Source organism: Malaya genurostris, chromosome 3, assembly GCF_030247185.1.
Source record: "Malaya genurostris strain Urasoe2022 chromosome 3, Malgen_1.1, whole genome shotgun sequence".
Classification (NCBI taxonomy): domain Eukaryota; kingdom Metazoa; phylum Arthropoda; class Insecta; order Diptera; family Culicidae; genus Malaya; species Malaya genurostris.
Window position 1 is genome coordinate 98,583,060 of NC_080572.1, and position 25,223 is coordinate 98,608,282.

Genomic DNA, 25,223 nt, shown 5'->3' on the forward strand with positions numbered 1-25,223 from the left:
GTTTATGTTGGAATTCTAAGAAGAACTGGTTATTTACTAGTTCTGTATATCCGAAAAACATGAAGATTTCAATGTGTATAATCAGTTATGTAATGTTTTCATTTAAAAATAAACTGAAAGTCAGCACGAAAACGTGCAAAATCGGAACAGAAGAAGAAGAAGACAAATTGACAATTCAGTCCGCATCTACTCACTCAATTCCGACTGATTTCCGAATCAACCGGTTGTAGGCGAAATTCATTCGGAATCGGTTGTTGCACTGGAGTTGGAATTGATTCGGAATTCATTATGATTTCCACTTGAAATTCCGAATGAAAATTTCTCGCCGATTCGGAATGGATTCGGAATCCATTCGGATCTGATAATGTGGGTGTACATACAAAACGATTAAAACATAGAACCGATTTGAAACGGTTTTGCCAATCTTGTATGGCGAGAATCCGACAGAAACAGAGCCGTTAATAACCGCTAGGCGAAATTCTCTGCCGGAAACGGTTGTTGCATTGTTGCCAGAATTCTACCAGAATTCCATCTAGCCGTCTGGGGGGAAATCTGCCCGCCGCGTACAAGTGGGGGCCTCTGCTGGGAAGCCACACTAAAAATCTGCCAATAAGCCACCCAAGTAACCTTATGCATTATATCACTGCACATTTACAACTCTATTTTTACATTGTTAATGTATAATTACACTAATCCTACATACTTTAAAGCAATGTGCATTATATTTGCATTCAAAACATAAATGAGCATTATTTTACAACAACTTTCCGCAGTGCTATATATCGACATTCAATGCTATATTTTGGAGCAACGAAACTTTAATAATAACCAAGGATGGCTTTTATCGTATCAAAGAACGTTCGCTGGCAACTCTTCAACGATTGAATCAGTGCCATCAAAGAGAGTTGGAAATCATCGCAACAACAAAAACCCGGCATGGCTCATTTAACATTGTAACGACAAATTCAAACAGTTTTCCCGGTCGATTCCGACCCAGCGCTCGTTCCTCACCTGGTAGAGAGAAGGACCAAAATGTAACGACAAATTCAAACAGTTTTCCCGGTCGATTCCGACCCAGCGCTCGTTCCTCACCTGGTAGAGAGAAGGACCAAAATGTAACGACAAATTCAAACAGTTTTCCCGGTCGATTCCGACCCAGCGCTCGTTCCTCACCTGGTAGAGAGAAGGACCAAAATGTAACGACAAATTCAAACAGTTTTCCCGGTCGATTCCGACCCAGCGCTCGTTCCTCACCTGGTAGAGAGAAGGACCAAAATGTAACGACAAATTCAAACAATTTTCGTCCCTCGCAAACTCAGTTTCTAATTTTATTTCGGTTACTAGCACAAACGTCTTGTTTCATGAAATAATGACTAAGAACTACATAATTTTTTTTTCACTTATTTCTCCTTGCCTCCTGTGTTCTGTTTATTTGTTTCCACGGGAACATGTTCGCATAACAACGAAACAGCATCGGTTACCAGAAATGCTTGCGTAAAACTCGTACTGCTTGCAGTGTTGCCAACATTCTCCGGGCCAGGAACCGAGTTGATGGGCCGCAGTAGAACTATCTTACACACAGGTCGTTTGTAGATTGACTTTGTTGTTCTGACCAACACTGTTCTAACTTTCCCATCTGGACCTTGATACACCTTTTCGATAATTCCTTTTGGCCAGCTACCACGATGTAAATTTTCGTCAACTATTAGCACGATGTCGCCAACTTTATATTCATGATAACTCCTGTTATCGGGCCACTTGCGACTCCGAATCAGCTCCGGACGATAAGCTGTTACCCATCTTCGCCAAAATCGATCCGCATATATTTGAGAATGTTTGTAGGCTGCCCGACAGCTCAGATCTCGTTCATCGAAGTCGTGATCGAATTGTATCGTGTTGTTACGTCCCAGTAGTAACATGTTTGGGGTTAACGGTTCAGGATCCAAGGGATCATCTGTAACATGTATTAGTGGTCGGTTGTTGACTGTATTCATTACTTCGCATAAAGCTGTCCGGAGCACCATATCTGTAGGGTGCTGTTCCTTCAACATTACGTGTAAAGCATTTTTTACAGAGCGCACTAATCGCTCCCAACATCCTCCGAAGTGTGGAGCCCCTGGTGGTATAAATTTCCACTCTATACCTCTGACACTCAACGATTGTTCTAGCTCTGGATGGTCCAGTGACTTCACTAGTTTCTTTAGTTCTTGGTCAGCACCGGTGAAGTTGGTCCCGTTGTCAGTCATGATACACTGCGGCAATCCACGAATAGACATGAAGCAACGTATTGCCATTATACAACTGTTCGTATCTAGTGATGGTACTACCTCCAAATGAACGGCTCTTGATGTCATGCACGTAAACAGTACAACCCATCTTTTTTCGATGTGACGACCAACTTTCACAAACAGTGGTCCAAAATAATCGATGCCAGTACAAGTAAATGGATATACATAAGGCGTGATCCGCTCCGGTGGCAGCAGACCCATTTGTGGAGTAGTCGGCTTCGCTCTCAGCTCTCGACACTTCATACAAGACATTGAGTATTTTTTTACTTGCGAACGTATCTTCAGAATACGATGGCGTTCTTGAATATTATTTATGACAGTTTCTACTCCTTGATGTGCGTTAGCAATATGATGCATACGAATTAGCAGAAATGAAAATGGATGGTTATCAGGAAGAATTACAGGATTATTCACTTCAAACGGTCTACCGTCACTTTGTATGCGACCACGCAGACGAATTAGTCCATTATGAAGAAATGGTGAATACGTTCGCAAACGGCTACTGCTCTTTACATAACCCGTCTTCCTCAAACTTTGTAACTCTGCATCAAATACTTCTGACTGTACCTTTTTATACCAAATGACTCTGGCGTCTGTCATGTCATGAACAGTTATTGTCAGACGCTTAGGCTTTTCGATTTTTGGTAACACTAAAAGCTTTTTCATCTTCAGATAATAAGCGGTCGATCTGAGCAAACGATTGAAATCAGAAAATCTAGCAATATCGGGGAGATCAATCAACTCTTCTTGGAATGCAGCACAACATGGATCAGAAAAATCATCAATGATAAGTTCAGAATGAAAATTCATCATCTCTGTAGAAGACATTTCCAATATCTCATCATTAGACCAATAAACACTATTACGATGTAGGAAATCTGGACCACAAAGCCACTCTACTATGTTTCCCAGCTTTGAACATTTTGTAGCCAAATCAGCGACATTTAGTTGAGACGGAATCCAGTGCCACAAATCTGGCCTATGACCATTTTCCTTGATTTGCATCACACGAGCGCCTACGTATGCCGTCAACTTCTGACTCGTTTTCAACCAGCTCAAGCAGATCTTTGAATCGGTCCAGAAATACATCTTAGTAAGGTTTATCATCATTTCTGATTGCAGCACAAGCATCATTTGGCTTGCTAAAACGCATCCTTGCAGTTCCAACCGTGGTACAGTTTGCGGTTTCAGCGACGCCACTCTTGATTTTGCGTACACTAAAGCAATGTGTGACTGATCTTCTCGGCGGTGAACCATGTAGATAACACAAGCATAAGCCTTGTCGCTCGCATCACAGAATGCGTGCAGCTCTACCTCAGCAAATGACGATATCGCCGGAAAATAATATCTTTGAATTCTGACTTCTTCTTGCCTCGCTGTTTGATTCAACCATTCAATCCACCTGGGAACTAATCCGTCAGGAATTTCATCATCCCAACCGGACTGTAACCTCCACAATTCTTGAAATATAATCTTCAGTTGGATAGTGATCGGACCCAGTATACCAAGTGGGTCAAATATGCTCATCATAAACTTTAACAACGTTCGCTTCGTAGGCACGGCTTCACCAATCCGATATGATTCATCAAATTTGGGAAATCTTAATGGAAAAACGAACTCATCAGATTTCAGGTCCCATTGTATTCCAAGAACACGAGCATTTTCCAGTTTCTTATCAGCAAGTATTTCAGGATCAAGTGAATCTAACAACGCTGTGGAATTTGACGCGAATTTGACTAGCCTGAATCCTCCTTGTGCATGTACCTTTATTACAGATTGAACTAGCTTGATCGCCTCTTCTTCAGTTTCAGCACAATCGAAATAATCGTCCACATAATGTTGCTTGATTATAGCTCGCTCAACGCCAGGGAACTTCTCATCTAGTTCTTTTGCATTGAAGTTCTTTATGAATTGTGCCATTGATGGGGACGAAATTGCACCAAATATCATTACCATCATAACGTATGTATCAGGGGGCTCCGTACGGTTCATTCCACGCCACAGAAAACGTTGAGAATCCTGATCTGCTTTACGAATAAGAATTTGGTGGAACATTTCCTTAATGTCGGCGATGAAAGCAATCTTCTTCATTCTGGCGCGAATCAAAATCGCAATCAAAGGTGGAACGAAATCAGGGCCCTTTAACAGCAAATCATTCAGAGAAAATCCATGTGACTTTGCTTTAGCATCCATAACTAAACGAAACTTTTCAGCAGTCTCTACGCTAAAATGAGGCAGATACCATGTGTTTGATGTATCAACCAATTCTTCAGGCTCTAATTTCCGAGCGTACCCCTTATCAATATAATCTTGAATTTTTCCACAGTACCGTTCAGCAAAATCAGGATTCGTATCCATCTTTTTCTCAATTATTTGTAAACGTCTCAAAGCCTGAGGTTTACTATCTGGGAAAACGAAATTATTGTACTTGTATATTTGACCTATTTCGAAACGTTCACTACGTCGTGTGATACTACGATTCATGATGTCCAGCGCACGCAGATCTTCATCAGCTATTTTTGTCAACTTTTCAGAAATCCCAAAGTTTTCGACTTTATACATTTGTTTAACCAAATCAGTAAGCTCGATGTCATCATCTTCTGAACACAGGTATGCATGATGTCTATTTGATTCAACTTTCGATGGATCTATTACTCCATGGATTGTCCATCCCAGATGACAACGAGTCAACTGTAAACCATCTAGCGAATATTGCACTGTCTTAAGTGGTACAATCAAACCCGCATTATTCGATCCAATCAGCATACAGGGACAAGCATCTTGGATAGCAGCTAACTTATCGTCATCCAGCATTGGATATAACCGCTTCACCGTTGCTACGTCAAATTTTACTGGGGGTAAAGCGATATTTTGTACCGTGCTGATATTGCTCACTTCATACCATTTTGCTTGCTCTGATGGTCCCGAAATACGGAAAGACAATCTCATAGACTGATCTTCCTTGTGCAAAATACCATTTGTCCAACGATAAGTCACGGGAGAAATCGGTCCTCGCAATCCAATACTCTCTGCAATCGCAGCATCCATCATTGACAGAGATGAACCTTCATCAAACAGCGCGAATACTTTTTTGACTCCTTTTGGGCCACTGATTCTTATTCTTCCTACTCGAAGAAGCGTATTCACGTTTTTACCGTTAATATTACACACATTATCTTGACTATTTTGTGTATCTGTACGGCTATACTTTGAATATCTAACGGGCTCATTAGAGTGAACTAACTCGTGATGATTCTTCTTGCATATAGTGCATTTTTTCTCGGAATTGCAGTTTTTCCTAGAGTGATTTGACTTAAGGCAAATGTAGCAAACCTTGCAAGAACTTGCTGTTGATCGACGCTGAGCCACAGACATTTTACGAAACTCATCGCACTTATCCAAACCGACGTGAGAGTGTGTTGAGCACAAAGGACATCTTTTCGCTGTTTCACCATCAGGACAGTTGACGTTCAACACTACCGGTTTCATTTTTGGCGGATAACTGGTTTTCTTTGCACTAAACACAGGGTTTAGACTCGCAAGCTGATTGTCCATCTCATCTTCCAACCAACGAGAAAAGGTGTTGAAATCAATAGCCACACCCTCTTTTATCAAAGCAGCTTTGTGCCGAATCCACATTTGTTTACTAAAGGCAGGTAGCTTTTCAACCAGATGAGAAACTAGTTCTGGATTCATTAGATAGCAATCCGCTTTCGCGTTAGTCATCGCCACTTTGGTACCGATGATCACATTGTAAAACATACGAAAAGATTCAATATTACCCTCCTTAACTGGCTCCAGGTTCTTTAGTGCTTCAAGCCTATTTGCTACCACCCATTCAGTGCGGCCGAAATTTGACTTTAACATTCGTAAAATCTGAGCAACATTTTCTGGAGATGACAGCAACGATTCTACAGCCTTGCGCGCTTTTCCTTGTAACGCCTTATTCAATCGCCTCAGATTATCACGATCCGATAGATGAAACTCTTCAGTGGATGTTTTGAATTCATTTGCAAAAACTGTCCATTCCATTACATCACCGGAAAATGGAGGCAAATCTTTCAGGTTTCTGGTTTGCAGTGCCTTGAACGCTTGGCATAAAAGCGCATTTGTACTAGGTTCAGTTGTATCTGTATTCATTGCATCGATTGCCGACACGTTCTTACGGTCATGAGTCGGTATGTTCTTTTCACCGTAATCTCGTGAACGCGGATGATCCATTTGGTAGGACGATTCTTCATATACATTATACGGTTTTACCTTTTCTGAATCAGTAATCCAATCCACGACACGTTTGGATGTGTTAGTATAAATACTCGATCTAGTCGATTTACTACTAGAATTAGACAGTAATTCAATTCTTTTCTGGTTACGCTCACATTTTCGCTTCAGAAATTCAGCCTTTCGTTGTTCCGTTTTCAGTGCCAGATCATGCTTGATCTGTAGTTCCGCAAGTTGCTTCTCAGCTACGATTCTATCTCGCTCGATGGATGCTTGTAATTCAACCTCTTCATTGTTTTCTTCCAGTTCCAAGAATTTGATTTGGCTGTCAGTTCTACTGCTTCCTGATGAACGAGTTTTACTCGAATGTAACTCAGGTTTCGAAGCTTCGGGTAGTTCATCTGAATTTTTCCCTCCTAGCTGCTTATTCTGATTTTGTGGAGTACGTATCATAGTGTTGTGCTTGTGAATCTCAACAACGAAACTTTCCAATCGCTTTGGTATGGCTCCACGAGTTTTCCTACTAGAGCGTCTTAACTGCGTTTCCATATAAACTGGCAGTTGGCATTCGAAGGACCAAAATGTAACGACAAATTCAAACAGTTTTCCCGGTCGATTCCGACCCAGCGCTCGTTCCTCACCTGGTAGAGAGAAGGACCAAAATGTAACGACAAATTCAAACAGTTTTCCCGGTCGATTCCGACCCAGCGCTCGTTCCTCACCTGGTAGAGAGAAGGACCAAAATGTAACGACAAATTCAAACAGTTTTCCCGGTCGATTCCGACCCAGCGCTCGTTCCTCACCTGGTAGAGAGAAGGACCAAAATGTAACGACAAATTCAAACAGTTTTCCCGGTCGATTCCGACCCAGCGCTCGTTCCTCACCTGGTAGAGAGAAGGACCAAAATGTAACGACAAATTCAAACAGTTTTCCCGGTCGATTCCGACCCAGCGCTCGTTCCTCACCTGGTAGAGAGAAGGACCAAAATGTAACGACAAATTCAAACAGTTTTCCCGGTCGATTCCGACCCAGCGCTCGTTCCTCACCTGGTAGAGAGAAGGACCAAAATGTAACGACAAATTCAAACAGTTTTCCCGGTCGATTCCGACCCAGCGCTCGTTCCTCACCTGGTAGAGAGAAGGACCAAAATGTAACGACAAATTCAAACAGTTTTCCCGGTCGATTCCGACCCAGCGCTCGTTCCTCACCTGGTAGAGAGAAGGACCAAAATGTAACGACAAATTCAAACAATTTTCGTCCCTCGCAAACTCAGTTTCTAATTTTATTTCGGTTACTAGCACAAACGTCTTGTTTCATGAAATAATGACTAAGAACTACATAATTTTTTTTTCACTTATTTCTCCTTGCCTCCTGTGTTCTGTTTATTTGTTTCCACGGGAACATGTTCGCATAACAACGAAACAGCATCGGTTACCAGAAATGCTTGCGTAAAACTCGTACTGCTTGCAGTGTTGCCAACAAACATAGAATCGACACCAGTGCGAGAGCGTATTTCTCTCGATGACATTTCTGAGAATCAATGGTTGGCACGCCGCTGTGGGGATCTTCTCTGAAGCAACAAACGGTCGCTTATTCTCGTTTCGCGATCCGATTCTATACAGGCAGTTGATAATTGCGATAGAATCATTTTACTATTGCCGCTTATTCAAACTATGTGCATATAATCTTTGTATAAGTTGTGTCTATGAAAATGTATGTGAATGCTCCACACAAGGTTTTTGCAACCTAGTATGAGAATCATCAAGTTGAATCATCGACTCGATTTTCTGCGATAATTGTCAACTTGCGATTCTCTCTTGGGAAATTCCACACAGCAACGATCATTATCAGACTGTAATTTTTTTAAGGGACGAGAAATACTCAGAGTATGAAGTGGAACGAAGGAATGTAGAAAAATTCTCTCGCGGTTCATGCATTGAGAGACTCGAGTTCTTGTAGCATCTTCTACCGGATTGAAAATGTTGTATACAATATGGATAGCAATATAGCAGCTTCTGTGAAATTTTCGGCAATCACCAACACTGATAATAACTATAAGAGAAATAATCCTATAAGAGTTTAATAATCGCCCTTTTCAGCTTTATAATAGCATTGTTAAAACATGGGTAACTCCGCTGCATTTAATCAAATTTTACACGAATTTTTAAAGCTGAATTAATGTAAATTTATAATGCGTCGTGGTTACTTGGGCATCCATCAACATTCACTTTGAAGAGTAAATTAGAATGACCCGGCACTCGCTGAGAGTAAGTCATAATAGTAAACGGCAGAGAAAAGTTTTCTCTTTCGTCTGGTGTTAAATTTAATACTCTATCTTTCATAGCTCGCTTGCAATTTCTTTCGAAAGTGGAAGTGGACAGGTGCCTTATTGGCCGTTCTAAAAAAAACGCGTGTAATCATTCCTACCTATTTTTTGATGAAAAATCACTCATTGTTGAGCTCCTCTATAAGCTACCCAAAATTACCGCTGGCAACAATGCTACAACCGTTTCTGACAGAGAATTTCGCCTGGCGGTTATTAACGGTTCTGTTTCTGTCGGATTTTTTTTTTATATTTTCAGCGTCTTGGTTTTATTTTTTCAATAAAAAGTACATATGAAAGGCAATAAGTTATTATTGCGCTTCATATATACTAATTATGGAAAATGTTAACATTACTTTCTCACTACCAAACATACATATTTCAATCTCATTTACCTAGTCTAAAGACTCGTTTTTCGTATGCGGGATTGTCGAATATCAAATGAAGTCGAATAAAAAAAAGAAGGAAGAGAGAAATAAACAAGACACGTACGGCGAGATGACGCAATTTCGCCTGGACAATTTAGACAGCAGCCGGAATGCAGCCAGCCTTCTGACGGTTGCCAGAATTCCTCACAAGCGGGTAGGTCGTTATCTACTCAAACTTTTTTCAATTTGATCGTAAAAATAGGTAGCGTGCATTGTCTCCTTTCGTCACCGTCACCGAAACGTCAGCTTCCGTCAAAATTAGTTTAATACATTCTTTACCGGAACGTTCACACGCTCCGTCCGTCAAGACGTTCCGTGACGGTGACGTTACGTGTGAATGTCTCCATAAGGATGCATGTAATTAACGTTGACGGTGACGGTGACGGAGGTTGACTGTGACGGAAAGTGGCGGACAGTCTAAATCGGACTTAACTCTTTGGTAAACTAACATTTACACAAATTTTGAGGTCAGCACTCGTTACCTAAAATTGGGGAAATGCACTTTAGTTGATTTTTGGTAGGTTTTGACCCAAAATTAGGTAGCGGCTGGTACCCGCATATGCATGGCTGCCAGTTGCCTGACTAAACGCTGCCAGCTGGAATAATATGGCTGGCAGAAATTCTGGTGACCGACTGCCTCACCGCTGCCAGATATACAACTCAAACGATACAACCGTATCCACCAGGATTTTTCCACATTGAAATCTTTGACATTTTCTACAAAGGTGAGAAGATGAAAACGTTCGGCTAACTGAGATACAGGCAACTTAGTTTTGTCAAATTTTTGGATTTGAAAACCGTCATTGAATCAATTTTGGTAGCCGTCTGGTGGCCAAAACGCTATGTGGGTATGAGTGCATATTACTGTCAGAGTTGCCATATTATTTTTTAAAAAATCTGTCTCTGACTCAAAAATTCATCTGGATTTGTCTGTGTCTAACTATGTACAAGAAAATTTTAACCGGGTTTCATTTTCCGTGAGCAAAAAAAAGGTCTCACCACCAATCGTCTACACACTAATTTTCGGATTTTCAGTTCGGTAATATTTTCATCACTCTAATCGAAATTACCGCTATGCTACACATAAATATTACATAATACATAAATTGACGTATTCCGCTTAGCTTTTCACCGAAATTCGGCTGTACAAAATACATATATCCAAAAATTGGTAATTTTGCACCGAACATTTTTCCCTTTGAATTATTTTGGTAGATTTGAAAGAAATAGTTCTGTTTCCGATGAAGTTTGGAATTTATATAAAAATTACATATATTTTCAATTAAAAAGTAAAATGCATTCAAAGATCATTTATTTTGTTTTTAGTTTTCTGAAATTTCGAACATTAAACTAAATTAAGTTCAAAGTTTATTTCATATTTTACCGAACTATAAAAATTACTGAACTAATCGGTTGTTTTAGAATTTTCCCGTGCTGGCCAAACAATATAATATATACCGAATTCTCATCACGAAGCTTTACCGAACGTTCGCCAATAAATAAATTACTGAACTGATTGCGGGACGTTCAGCTGTGTAAAAATCGATAAAAATATGGCTTAGTTCGGTATATGAAATTAAGTTTGTAGAGGCCAAAAGCGTAAAGATCTGGTGAAAATTTATAAAATCTGGTAAAATTTGTAAAATCTGGCAAAAGAGTGTCTAGCGAAGCGAGAAAGATCTTACTTTTCTTACTTATCTTACTTACTTTTTCCACTACAAGAATGTAATAGCAAGGCTAGGCTTATGTCGGATTCTCGCCATACAAGATTGGCAGAACCGTTTTGAATCGGTTCCAATTTTTTAGCGTCTTGGTTTTATTTTTTCAAAAAAGTACATATGAAAGACAATAAGTTATTGCCCTTCATATATACTAATTATGGAAAATTTTATTGCCAATAACATTGCTTTCTCACTACCAAACATACCCATATTTCAATATCATTTACCTCGTCTCAAGATTCGTTTTTTGTATGGACATGCGGGATTGACGAATATCAAATGAAGTCGAATTAAAAAAAAATGAAGAAAGAAGGAAGAGCGAAATAAACAAGACACGTGCGGCGAGATAATGACGTAATTTCGCCTGGACAATATTGACATCTGGCAGCCAGCCTTCTGACGGTTGCCAGAATTCCTCACAAGCGGGATGCGGTGTTCAAGTGTTGCTAAAAAAAGTCTAATTTCAATGAGTATCAAACAACTTGTAGTAATTGGTCGAAACAGCTATTTTGAGTGATAGTGCAGCTGTGGCAAGTGTGTGGCAAGTGGCAAGTGAATTGCAGAACACTGTACAAAGTGTTATTTATTGAATTGCCATATACACTTAAAAATCTCGGATGAAATTTGAAATTATCAGTTCACATACAGATTTGATTTAGATGATAAAACATGAGTTTAGCACTAAGCAGTTCAATTTGAACTGCTCTGCACTGATGAGTCAAAGACGAAACGTAAAAATAATGAAAACGGTTATGTGCCCTAGCACAAAATTTGGCTAACCCCTAAATGATCATACCTGCATCGGCCAGAAATAGTCGAAAACACGTTTTCGTTCGGCACGTCAGAAAAGACATTGCACTTCGTTGCAAATCAAAAAGTGTTCTGTAAGTAGCAGAAACTTTACGTCTGCTTAGCGATTCAAATTGAACTGCCGAGTTTAGCACTAAGCAGTTCAATTTGAACTGCTCTGCACTGATGAGTCAAAGACGAAACGTAAAAATAATGATGAGTAAATAGACGAGTTAACTAACTTTTGATCATAATTTATCAATTAATCTTTAAATCCAACCATAAAAATAAAGAATCTTCCAGATATGGAAACAGTACTCAACCTCTTCGAATTTGATATTTCATCTTACGATTTCTCTATAAATATCAATCAAACATACCACGGAAAAATACTGAATCATTAATGATGGATTTTTTTACCAAATTTTTACACGTTTTTGTATGTTAGTATTCGATTCATAAGAAAAAAGAAAAAAAACCCTGCATTTTTTCGGATCTTTAAACCAAATCTGAAAATTATCACCATCGCTTAGTTCAAAGCTCGTCACTCGAGCAGCGCAGCGATCGCAGAATAGTTGGTTGGATTTTTGAATTGGTACCTTCGTTTTCATTTAGTTGCACAGGTTGCGATACATAAAGGCACAGACTAACAGACAGGACACTCAAATTAGATTCATCAATCATTTTAACGGTCATTTCGAATATTCCTTTATTTGGGACAGTACTCACATGTGTCATGATGGCGCCACGTTACCCTATCAAAAACATCCTGTCTGTCATCTAGACTGTGTTTATTTTTTTCATTTACCAACAGAGTTGCCATTCATACAGAATTACCTGTAATGTATTGATTTGTATACGTCCATGCGAATTTCATGCAGGATACAGATTTAATACATATTGCCAAAACTATTTACATAATTGTGCCTACTACTCATCCTCCAACGCAAGACAAAATCGAACCCGTTTTGTTACATTATTTACTTGCTTCTGGTCTGCCGCCACTTAATTTCGGGTGAAAACTACCAACACAATAAAAAATAGTCTAGATGAACAACGCTGAGTCAAATAAATGGTTACCTTCCAACATCGCGAAAAAGTTAAATATATTATCAACGTAATCCAATAATTTATTGTGACGATTGATTTTCAAATATTTTGATGAAATCAGGAATCCCTGCAAGCAGCTGATCGGTGTTGACAAACGAGGGGAAACCAACTAGTAAAAAAACTTTTACATAACACAAGGGGTGTACAGATAGTAAATAGTTCGCGCAGTACAATATAGGTGGAGCTAGTGCATCACGAAAAATTATTTTTTATAAGAATTTACTCATACTGTCATGTCTGTTAGTCTGTGATAAAGGGCTCACTTTTGGCAAGTAGTTGTTTTTATTGTATTGCCTGCATAATTTAGGTCAGTTACAAAATTTAAATCTGGATTTATAAAACGAAAAACTGGCAGCCCCAGCACTGTTTTACTCGTGTTTCAAATATACCAAAAATAGAACGGCATCGTAGACCAGTTTTAAATTTGATAGAACTGGTCGAATAAATAAAACTAGAACGGCTTGCTGGGGATACGTTTGCTCCAGTTTCTGTTCTATTATAGATCTTCCATGTAGAACTTCTAGCTGCTGAATTTGCTCTTAGCATAAATCAAATAAACATAGATTTCCCACTGTACGGTGACACTAACAGCACCTCTAGTGAGAAACGGGTGTACTTTTTTCCATTAGCTACTGTGGTTGTGTTAAACGCGGGCAACTTTTTTTAGAGGCACAATATAGTTTGTGTTAAGTGACTCTCCCCTTGCATATTGCCCTTCATATGTACTTTTTATTGAAAGAAATAGAACTAATACGCTAAACATGTAGAACTGATTCAAAATAATAAATCGCCATTAGGCGAAATTCTCTGCCAGATACGATTGTTGCATTCTTGCCAGGATGGCTGGCAGATATAGCCAATCGTTTAGAGTTTTAGAGAAGAGGGTATTGTGCATAGCGTGTATGCAATAGAACAAAGCACGCACTGTTCGTTTTGCGTTTTCTTCTTCTTTCGGTGATGTACATATTGTCAATCTATATGGTGATTTGAATACTTTAACACTCATCGCCCTGTAACTGCGGGACCGGAAGTCGGATCCGGATAAAATTTCACTGTTGCTTTAAAGATAATATGATCTTCAATTCAAATCAAGATTGGTGAAATTCGGTTCAAGCATCGCAGAGAAATCGAAGCGAGTTCTATTTTTGGAGTTTTTCTTCACCACTTTTGGTGCTTCCGGAACAGAAAAATGGGGGAACCAGTAGTGCCGAATAAGGTTTTTAAGCCCACAAACTAACAAGCTCTGCAAACTAGAAGAATATATCAGACAGTTTTATGCGATTTGTACCTGAACGATGGTTCGTGAAAAAATACTAATGAAATTGGCAATTTTCCACTTATCACGCTTTAGTTCTGGAAAATATACTAGAAATTTTTAGAAAACTTTGAGACCTTTATTTGAATCTTAGTTTGTGAAAATCGGTTGAGCCGTTTTAAAGAAAATTGAGTGCACATTTTTCTCTAATTTTCACATAATACTCTGTAACTCCGGAACCGGAAGTCAGATCCAAATGAAATTCAATAGCAAACTATGGGGCCATAAGACTTTTTATTTGAATCTTAGTTTGTGAAAATCGGTTCAGCCATCTCTGGAAAAAGTAAGTGCATATTTTTTCCATTTTTTTTTTGGTGCATGTTATTCTATATCTCCGGAACCGGAAGCCGGATCGGGATAAAATTCAATAGCAGGCTTACAGTCGATTGGAAGTACTTACAGTCTGTTACTGTCAACGGGAAGTACTTTAAAGAGGACAATATCGATTCTGATGAATAATCTTGTATTTTTAATTTTTTGATTAAATTCCGGGAACTTTTTGATCAAGGTCACTTTGAGTTTTCTTGTCACTATAACAGCAGTATTGAACAATTTTCAAACTATTTTTTCTCGGATAATGTCTTATAGCCGAAGCAAAAATATTGTATCCAGTTTTATCACAATTCGTTGGTTGAAAGTCGAGTAATCGGTAAAATAATATTGCGACTCTACTCGATTATTGGCACAATAGCCCTAAATGCTGTGTATATACAAAAGTAACAGAAATGCATGATTTCACTTAGTTGGTTTTCGAATAATTGGTTTAATTGAAATAGAGGTAAACCAAACAACTGGAATTAAAACAAAGGCTTTGTATCTATAATCAATATTCACCATAGAATGTTTTTTTCATTGAATTTATTGTTAGTGTATATTGGAAATGAAACCAGTTTCTAGTAAATTCTTCTATCATGCAGGTATTATTAGCTTATAATCAAACAAACTCACCGTGACTGAACTGATCGAATTTCGATATTTTAATAGGGATATTGGAGATGGCGATTTAATTCGAACTGCTTTAAATGCTGATGAGTCGAAGGCGAAACGTGAAGAGATCGAAATAAAATAGCACACATTTGTATAAACTAAAAACCCCTAAATGTACATGAAAATGTTTGCTAGATACAGCAAAGAACATTTCAGACTAATAGGTTACGTGGCTGACACTGCCTGCTCCGCATTTTTCCATTCGCTTATTTTCTCAGAGTATTATTGCTGGTACTTTCACTTCCGGAAATGTTATCAATTAGTGACGTAAGCATTAAAACACGATTTTATTATTCAACCCGTGTCAATCTGGAAATTATTCAATCTATCATTTTCGCTTTCAGATCACTAGGCGGCCGTTTAAAGTGAGTACATTTACGGATCTTTTTTCAATCTGATGGATCAACTGAAACGTTCCTGCGGATTCGAGATGATCTATTATTTTCAGACCCAGCTTTTGTCATACAACATCATAAAATCATACCGACCGATTAGTGAAATCGGTGATTAAAAATTACAGATATACATTGAAGACATTTGAAAAATACGTAACGAGTATCAGAATCACATTTTCAGCAACTTCACAACATTTTTAAGTGAAACATTATTGAATTCTGTTGAAATGACGCATATCGTCTTAAATTAATATTGAAAAGAAATACATATTTTCGTCACTCACTTTTTTATTACACAGAAAGTTGTACAGATATATCAAACAGTCTTAAAGTGGGTAGAGTAACGGACGCACTACCAAGATACGCAAGATACGTTTACGTGTTGTAATCTTATCTAGTTTTATCTGTTAATCGATCACGTTTCTGTGATCTAAATTGAATTCGAGAAAATTTACTGATTGTTTCATATGTTTAATAAAAATGGCTGATGACAGATTATCGATGAATTATTTTTTTTAAATAATCACTGAATGCGCTCACCACCCAGATCAGAAAAATCTTTGCAGTTTTGTAATAATTAGGACTTATTTTTTTTTCATTCCTCTATTTTCAAGTACTGTATTCATTTTTCTACTTATCGCGAATCGACGAAACTCACTTGTTTAATCTGTCTAGAAAAAAGTGAGAATGCTTTTAAAACCAATTGTTCACGTTATTTACAAAAAAAAAATGAATCAAATAACGAAGCAAAGTCTTGGCATTACATTTCTTTTATGGAAATTGGCCTTTCTATTTCAAAAGACTTTTCAGCCGATTCTTAGCGTACAGAATCATTGCATGGCTAGTACTACACTCCTACTGACACTATGAATCCCTCCAGGTCGGGGCTCGAACATATGACAACTGGCTTGTAAGACCAGCGTCGTATGCATTGATCCGCCAACCTGGGTCGATCGTAGCACTTAGCCATGCAATGATTCTGTACGCTATGAATCGGCTGCGAAATCTGTTGAAACAGAAAGGCCAAATTTCACGAAAGGAATGTGTAATGCCCAGGTAAAAAATATGTAAACTGTTGTTCCAAGTCTTAACTGTTCCATGTGCATAGTAAATCATATATCATATGGGACGATTATGCGTAGAACGCCAGTAAACCAGTAGTAAATTAAAATACTGTAAATTCGGGAAAGGAGCATGTCTTGACCCATAAAAACTAGAAACGGTCACATTCTAGCACTGCATTAATAAATTTAGAAGCATTAAGTCAATGCAATTGATTTCCAACTGACCATTAGAAAAATATCCATGCTTATTCACCATTATTGATCGTTTGTCACTGTATTGCTGCAGATAGTAAAAATAAACGCCTTATTCTGTATTTATTTCGCATTAAAATATGTCGAATGTGGAATTTCCACATCGAGTGATGTTTTGGTACAGAAAATTCGAGCTCGATCGAAATACAGAATAGAAATTTCACATTCGATTGAAATACAGAACCAGGGTGACAATTTGTTTCGAAATCTATGCAATCATTTATATCGCTTTGATATGGCAGAAACGTTGTAATCGTATTCGATCGAAAAACCAATACGTCGTTATTCAGAATAAGGGCGAATATCTAATCAACGAATGTACGTATGTACGCCTAGCAACGTAGGTTGTTGATTCAAATAAATTTTCATTATTCATTAGTCAATCGATCTGACCAGTTGTATGTTTTGCTCTGCAACAAGAAATTTGCTGTAATACAGAACATTAATCAAAATAAAGACCTTTTTTAGAAGCCTGTTCCGTTCCATAGCAGAACGTAAGATTTCTCTACCCTCTCGTGCTTTACTTTATGTGTCATCTTCCTTTCCGGAATGATCAGAGCAAGTTTCCAAAAATACGACCATAGCTACGAGTAATTATAGCTAAACCAAAACGTTTAAGTGCATCTGTTACTCTTACCAACTAAGACACCGTTATAAAATCATATTAGTTAACGTTTCCTAGTTTAACATCCTCTGGAGGCTCATGAAAGAGACGCAAATGCTTGGTCATGTCGCGCTGTCGGGTGAAGACTCTTGAACAGAACTCACAGTGGAATATTTCTGACACCGAGGCAGTAGCGTTGGGACCATGGTATCGCTCTTGGTGCTTCTGGAAATCCCGTCGTTCGGAGAATTTCGCTCCACAATCGTTACAAGTAAAGGGCAGCGAGAGAGTGTGCAAGCGAAGATGCTTCTTGAGATTTTTGTCCGTCGTGTAGGGCTTCTTGCAAATGGGACATTTAACCCCGCCTGACTCCACAATTTTCTGATATTGACTGCTGCGTTGTTTCGGAGCCGTCGGTTCACCACTAGCAGTTTCATTACTAGTACCAGGCCGTTTTGAGGTGGTCGCTGGTAGATCAAGCATGTTAACGAGTTCCTCAGGAAGCCGTTCTACCGGAAGTACATGTTTGAATTCCGTTTCGATGTCTATTCGTGATTCAGTTTTTGCCAGATGACTAACCGACGGTTGTGCTTCATGGAAAACACGGGAAACTGTTCTTGGGTGCTCTGGTCCGGTGGTACGCTCACGAGGTTCATTCGACAAACGAAATTCGTATCCTAAGGCAGGTTGCATCAGAGGGTACATGTACCCAAATCGCCTATCGTCCATTTGATTGTTACTGTTTTCTTGGCCTTCGCTCTTCTGCACTTGTCTTATTTGATCACTACGCTTCTGTTTGATAGTCCAATCGTTTTTTCTACAGCGATCACAAAAACGTTGGAATTCTTCTAGGTAAACCGTGCATTTCCAGCAAATTGCACAGGTAAAATCTTCCTGATAGCTGATCTGTACGCCGGTCCACTGGTACACCTGATTGATCAACTTTTGGTTGTGATTGCTCCCGAGTGGAAAGATCGGAACCACTTTCGTCTGCGAAAAGCACAACCTACAGTAGGTGCCGGGATTGTTATTGGGCCTGAAGATGAAATAATAAATGAGATGAAGCGAGTTTCACTATGGATCTGGTAATGCCACAATGCGTACAGGTAACTTACACATCGCACACACTATTATTCATGCCGATGCGATTTCGAACACGAATTGAACGCTTCCAGCAACAGCTAATTTTTCTAAACACTCCAGCGATTTAATTGAAATTAGTTGAACGGAAAAATTATATTGATTTATTTTGTTTTTAGTAAACACACGCAAATAATTTTTCGTAAACAAAACTTTGCTTTTAGAGCGAAGGCATCAGAACGGAAACTTTCTCCTCTGACTGTCAAGCTTTTGACACTTTTTTCCCTTTTTTATTCACCCGACAGGCCCGAAAGCGACATTAAAATGCCTACTCACATCTCGTACAAGCCGTGATGCCACTTTTTTCTGAGGTAAAATCCGTAGAGTTGTTTTCAAGTGTTCACGTAAAATTAACAGCTTGGAGTTCTAAACCACAAATGCAGGCTCCCAATATTAAGTGATCGGTGGGGAATCTTTGGCGGTTTGGACTATCTCTAATATTTATGGACATAATTTACCAGTATTTAGTTATTTTTCATTGTAATATACTGCAACAATGAGAAATCTAGAGGTTTCAGAAGCACTAATCCAAAATCCGTAGAAGTTCGAGGTCCGCAGATCCGTAAAAAAGACAGAAATCAATAGATCTAATGATAAATCCACAGGGTTGGCATCGCTGCGTACAAGCGTTAATCCTTCACGAACACAAGCAACAATATCGAATCGACTCGTCAACCAGTGTGCGTGAACAGACGTTATATCTCTTTCGTTCTCTTTCGATTTCAGTTCAAAAACAAGATTGGCCATCTCGTTTTTCTGAGACCGTTTTCAAATTTTTGCACTGTCTAGAAGCTCAATCGTAACAGTCGTTGGTGGTTCAGATGGTGGATTGATAAATTTTGTGCTTTGCTCAGCATTTTTTACTCCAAACATATGGTTTAAAGAAGTTTTTGAAGCCTGAAACTGTAATAAGAATAAAACCATTAATACGAATATTGTGATTAGTAGCTTTCTCTCGTAATAACAAGCGTTTCGTTACAATATTAGGTAATTTTTCTCCGACCGAGAAAACGACCGTTGGAGCCTGTGTTCTTTGTGTTGACAGCCAATGTAAGATGGATCCATTTACGCAGGTAATTAATTATTTTCTATTCTCTTACGTTTTCCACTATATTGAATTGATTGCAGAATATACTGGATAGAGCTGAAAAACGTGCTGCTGCCCTGGGAATAACAAATACGTCTAAATTTCCTCTGTCGGAATTTAATTATGACACGCCTTCAGGGCCTGCATCTTCGGTAGTTCCAAAATCTCCGGCTAAAAAATCTTCCGGTGTCACGGGATCAAACACTAAAACGCCGAAGAAAACCTCCAATACTGCCGTTACCGTTGGTAGTCGCAGTCCAAATCGTGGTTCAAGCGCTAAAATTGAAACCGGGGGTTCCGGGAAAGATGTAGACGTGGCTGTTGAGATCAATATAACCACTGCATCCAATGTGCAAGTACGTACGATATCTTATTTTCATGAATGAGTAGGAATTTGAATAATAATTTTGTTCACAGGTTGAGGTTGAAGTAGCAGAATGTGAAGTGGATGCTAATGGCAAGGTAACTCGAAAAGTAGACAACAAATCGGACGATTCTGATGCAAAATGTTTGATACGAGATTCTTCTCGCAATCAACTGCAGCGGTTGGGTACACTGTATTCGGAAACAAAGGATCTGTCTTCCCCGGTACATCGCACAGAAGGACGATTTCACGAGGAGAATGTTTCAGGAAAGGAAAATTCTCGGCCTAGGCCAAAATTGGCTAAACTTGCAATGCTTGCGGATTCTATTAATAACTGGGAAGATGATCCCTCACATCCGGACATAAAACATCACCGGGAAACACTTCAAGTAGCTAAGCCAGAAACTAGTCCTGGCAAAAAAACGAGCCCCAAGAAAAGGGAAAGTCCTAAAGCTACTGGAGTGGTAACGAGAAAAAATTCAGCACCCAACCCTCCCAAGTCGATATTGAGCCCAGCAAAGCCATCCGGTACCGACGTGGAAAAAGTTTCGACGAAGACGTTAAAGTGGGATCAGAAAGTGATGGATGCCTTGGAATCGCAAGGATTTCAAAGACGAGAATCAAACACCTCCAAATTGGTTTATGATTACAAAGGACGTTCGAATCAACCTCAGGAAAAGCAGGAAACTGAATTAAATGAAAAGGCATTGGTTCCGTTAAAGAAATCTCGTGTTCCAGAAATTCCCAATAGTTCTAGAGAACGTGCAGCAACCCAAGAACTGATGCAACCACCCGCGAAGAAAACCGAAATCAGTAAAGGACTGGTATCCGGTAGAGCTGCTATGTTTGAAAAATCCAAACGGCAATCGATCCTACGCAATCAGAAAGATCCGGCAGAAATGTCACTTAAGGAACGTCTGGCTATTTTCGAAAAGAACAAAGGACATGCTCTTGTTCCGAAATCACCCTTCGGAATTGCACCCTCAATCAAACAGATTTCAGGAGAATCGTCGTCTATTCATACGGTAAAACACACATCTTCTTGTCTCGCCATTCAAGGTACTGGCATCGGAACGGTTCCGAAAGATCAGCCGGTTTCTCAAAAACAAAAAATTGATTCATATAACAAACCACCACCGGCCGCTTCAACAGCTACTGGATCTGCTATTAAAAACACCTTCGCGGCATTGATGTCAAACAATAGTACTCTATCGGAATCACAGATTTTGGAAGAAACTAAGCGCCAACGGCAGCAAGAAATGGATATGCTACTGAACCGGTTTTCTAAACCCACCGACATGACTTCAGATTGTCTCGTAGAAAAACCAATCCCTTCACCGCCTCCGTTGCCTCCAGATGGTTATCTGACTCTGAGCGCTAGAAAATCGGATGCAATGGCATCATCGGGAAGTAAACGCCGCAGTGGCGAAGAGCACGTCAGTCCTGAAGTGCGTTCGGCACTTGACGACGTCAAACGCATCCGAGTAGTAGCTCCTAAAAATGGACGCCTTTATCCCACGCTGAGTGACATCGAAACTGCAACCACGGAATCGGAAGGTGACGATTACACAACGGCAACCGTCTCTGGGGAGGAAAATGAGCGCAATCAGACTCGTTATCACGACTGTTACGGCGAGGAAGTATACGACGAAGAAGTGGACGAAGAACATTCCGTTGACGAAGACGATGATAGGTAAGTTCTGGTTGAGTGATTTGTGATCACTCGTATGGGGGAAACAATAATGGTAAATTCTTTATCTACCACAGCTACATGTACTCTGACGAGGATGACCCCGAGCTGGGAGGTGGAATCTGCGATGTAAGTTTGGGTCAGGAAATCATGCAAGCTGTAAAACTACAAGATCGTCGTGTGAGCTATGGCAGACGAAGACAAAGTCATGATAGAAAGGTTCGTGGAAAGTTGATGATGTTTTTATTTCCTAAATAGAGTTTCGTACTGTGTGAGAAGTAGCTTAGAATAGTTTGACGTAGTTGTTTTCTTGCACTTCCTAATTAGCGATATGTTTGCATCACTTGAACCTGAATTTTATAGATCGATCAGCCACCTCAGCAGAGTAACAATCCTCAGCGACGGTCAGGGTTCAGTCATCAAAGCCAGAACAGCTCAACGAGCGAAGTGTCGGGTATACTCGATGATATAGACGAGTTTCTCGATGAAGCACTTGATGAGGAAAATGGGGAAGAATATGACACACCTGTAAGGATCAATAGCTGCGCTGATCTGTCATTAAATTATTCTTGCTATCTGGCATCTTTCACTCACTAGCATATCGTTGAAAGTTGTGTTCACTTAATCTAACATGTTTAGCACCTGTTGCATGCAAATACTAATCTGCTTGTCATTATGTTCTTTCTACTGACTTGGATATATTAAATATAATTCTTTCACTCTTCTTCTAGCGCAAATCGTCAGTTTCTTCGAATAGTTTCTCGTACAAGAAGAATCCCCGCAAAACAATGTATCATACAATCAACGAAGACGATGCTGAAGAAAAAAAGGATCCGGAAAAACCTTGTCCCAATCATCAGCAAAACATTGGCGAAGATTACAGTAGCCCGGTTAAATCGGAATTGAAAATTAATCCATCCGATGATAACAACATGGTGACACTGGTGCACACAGTTAGTTTCTATCGCCGCCAACAGAACTCGAACAACCCAACGCCAGTTAAAAAGATTTTGCGCACTCCAGTGCAACCACAAAAAACGATTGAATCTACTACGGAAGATTCGGATGATACAAATTCTACCGCGACTGGTACCAGCAGTACCTCTTCTTCCGATGAAAATGGATATCTCGTTCAAGATAAAGTTAAGAAATTGTTGGACGAAGTCTGCAAACAGCAGACCGTAATTGCACAAACAAGCCAAGCATTAAATTTATGTGCAGCTACGATCGAGTTCTCCGGATCAAGCGAATCGGTTGAAGGTGAACGCCATCTTCTAGTAGCAAGTGGGTTGATTGTTTTTGGGTTTTAGAATTCAGTTGAAAAAAAAAATGTTATATTTCTAGCTCATCGTCGCCAGGCAATTTTAGACGAAGTTCAACGTCTTCGGGTTGAGGGTTGCCTCCGACCACCAGGCGCTCCTACCGAAAAAGGTCGTCTAACGGTCAAAGAAATTACTCTACCTTTGAAACAGGACTACATACGGAAACTCGCTTCGGATACGATTAGTGGTCATCATCTTGTTTGCCTGCTGAAGTATAATGAAACCGTACTGGCAACACAGACAATTCCAACTCTTCCTGGATTACTTTCGGTTAGATTCCCGGATTTGCTTCAACTGAGTAACGTCTTTGCTGATTTTAAGGTTTGCATATTTTATTTGGCTTGCCATGTTGCCCACGGTGAAGATATTTGATCTTTTTTTTGTTTTTCCTGCAGATAACTATGGAAATTTATGGCATGACGGCACAACGGGAAATACTCCCACACGAGATCAAATATCACATCGCGTTGAACAAGAAAGGTTCGAACAAACTTCATACGCCAAAAGGTGTAAAAAACAACTCTCGGTTGATCATGCCACCGGTACAGTCCCCCGCTGGCCCACAAGCTGTCCGGAGTCCCGCACTAGTACAGTATGGTTTTATTATTTTCTCACTTAAAGAGATCCAACGCACCAATTGGACACTGAATCAAGTATCGGGGGTTACCCCTCTCGAAGGCACAGTGCATATGAAGGTGAACTGCGAGCTCACTGTTACCGTTGATTATCGTGGTTTTCTCACGATGTTCGAAGACGTTTCTGGATTCGGAGCATGGCATCGACGCTGGTGCCGGCTACATGGACACGTTCTCAAATACTGGACATATCCAGACGATGAGAAACGTAAAGCTCCGATCGGAAGTATTGATTTGCAGAATTGCTGCACTCAACAAGTGGCCGTAGCACCACGATTGGTGTGCTCTAGGCTAAACACGCTTTTGTTGGAATTCCGCCGGCCAATTCAACCTAACGACGTCGAATCGTTGGTACTTGAAAAACAAGGAAATATGGTCATTCAACGGTAGATTTGTAGTTTCAGTAATAATTGCTACAATTACTAAATTTTCGTTTTCCAACAGGCATTTACTATCGGCAGATTCTAAAGAAGAACGAGACGAATGGTGCGCACATCTGAACAAAACATTGGCACTATTAAAGGCATGGGGACACACCGACAACAAAAGTACGAGTTTCTAACATCCTTTAATGGCTTTGGTTGGACTTTGTACAAATCGAACTTAAGTAGTATTATACAACTTTGTTGCATCTTTTATATATGTTTTCGAGGTAAACGAATATTTTATATTTGCATTGAGGATAATTTTGCCAAATAACTAGCATTTTCACAATCAGCAGTATAGTTTTGGTGTTACAGGCCATTATGTCCCGTAACTTTTTCTATTGCTAGTTCGTATTATAATCACTTATGCCATTTATTTCGCATACTTAAACAAAATATAGTACTTTCATTTTGTAATGTAATTAATTCCTATGATCTTTAATAGAGCAAAAGAAAGTTTCCTCCTCTGTTATCTATTTGTTTGCAATCCCTCCGTCAGAAGTTGGTTCTTATTACACCTCAAATACTCGTATCTGGTCGATGAAGTTGTATAGCGTGCAACCTGAGACCCCACTGTAGGTCATTCTCAGGTCTTATAATGAATTCCTATCTCTGGGGTGCGAGTATCCTCAGCTATGATCGGTTAACCAACCATAGTGGAAGCTATGGGAATCGATCAGAGCAAATCAGGGAATCGATCAGAGAAGAGGAAAACGAATGTCTGTAGCCCGCGTTGGAGTGGCTTAGAACAGCGCCTGACCCCAAGCGTGCGGCTGAAAAACAAACGTGATGTTTTAGTAGCTATATCAAAGATGACAGCCCCATCACTAGACTGACACTCAGGCAAAACAATCTTCGAAAGTCATAACAATTTACGACTTTCATATATAGGATTATAAATTCCATAAATTTGTATTATGATAAAAAAGAAAATACCTGAAGACTTTTGCTTGAGATATTTATAAGCTTTTGAAATTCTCTAAATTGTATTCAATCATATCATAGATCACGTTTTATGATAACCATTTTCTGTCCATACTTGCATATCTGTCCCATATTAAAA

At 39.5% G+C, this 25,223-nt stretch overlaps 3 protein-coding genes across 6 annotated transcripts; 1 reads left to right on the plus strand and 2 right to left on the minus strand.

The window, feature by feature from the left end:
- Window positions 1-1,400: 1,400 nt before the first annotated feature.
- On the minus strand, window positions 1,401-7,058 carry LOC131433899 (uncharacterized). Its single transcript, XM_058600507.1, has 3 exons — window positions 3,309-7,058; window positions 2,144-2,252; window positions 1,401-1,954 (listed from the first exon to the last, which is right to left on the minus strand). The coding sequence occupies exons 1-3, from the start codon at window positions 7,056-7,058 to the stop codon at window positions 1,401-1,403; spliced, it is 4,413 nt and encodes a 1,470-aa protein (XP_058456490.1).
- An 8,789-nt stretch (window positions 7,059-15,847) lies between these two features.
- LOC131436878 (Krueppel-like factor 15) lies at window positions 15,848-18,839 on the minus strand. 2 transcript variants are annotated; one of them, XM_058605844.1, is made up of 2 exons: window positions 18,613-18,839; window positions 15,848-18,533 (listed from the first exon to the last, which is right to left on the minus strand). In XM_058605844.1, the coding sequence occupies exons 1-2, from the start codon at window positions 18,633-18,635 to the stop codon at window positions 17,558-17,560; spliced, it is 999 nt and encodes a 332-aa protein (XP_058461827.1). In that variant the 5' UTR covers window positions 18,636-18,839; the 3' UTR covers window positions 15,848-17,557. The 2 variants fall into 2 exon arrangements, 1 of the variants encoding a protein (XP_058461827.1); XR_009230674.1 differs by having other exon boundaries at window positions 18,393-18,533; window positions 18,602-18,839.
- A 569-nt stretch (window positions 18,840-19,408) lies between these two features.
- On the plus strand, window positions 19,409-24,558 carry LOC131437021 (anillin). Of its 3 annotated transcripts, XM_058606059.1 has the most exons (10): window positions 19,409-19,542; window positions 19,625-19,710; window positions 19,766-20,080; window positions 20,142-21,781; window positions 21,856-21,997; window positions 22,142-22,306; window positions 22,510-23,062; window positions 23,123-23,421; window positions 23,496-24,121; window positions 24,180-24,558. In XM_058606059.1, exons 2-10 carry the CDS (start codon window positions 19,693-19,695, stop codon window positions 24,295-24,297), a joined length of 3,876 nt encoding a protein of 1,291 aa, XP_058462042.1. In that variant the 5' UTR covers window positions 19,409-19,542; window positions 19,625-19,692; the 3' UTR covers window positions 24,298-24,558. The 3 variants fall into 3 exon arrangements, with proteins under 3 accessions (XP_058462042.1, XP_058462040.1, XP_058462043.1); XM_058606057.1 differs by having other exon boundaries at window positions 19,422-19,710; XM_058606060.1 differs by lacking the exon at window positions 22,142-22,306 and having other exon boundaries at window positions 19,422-19,710.
- Window positions 24,559-25,223: the final 665 nt, after the last annotated feature.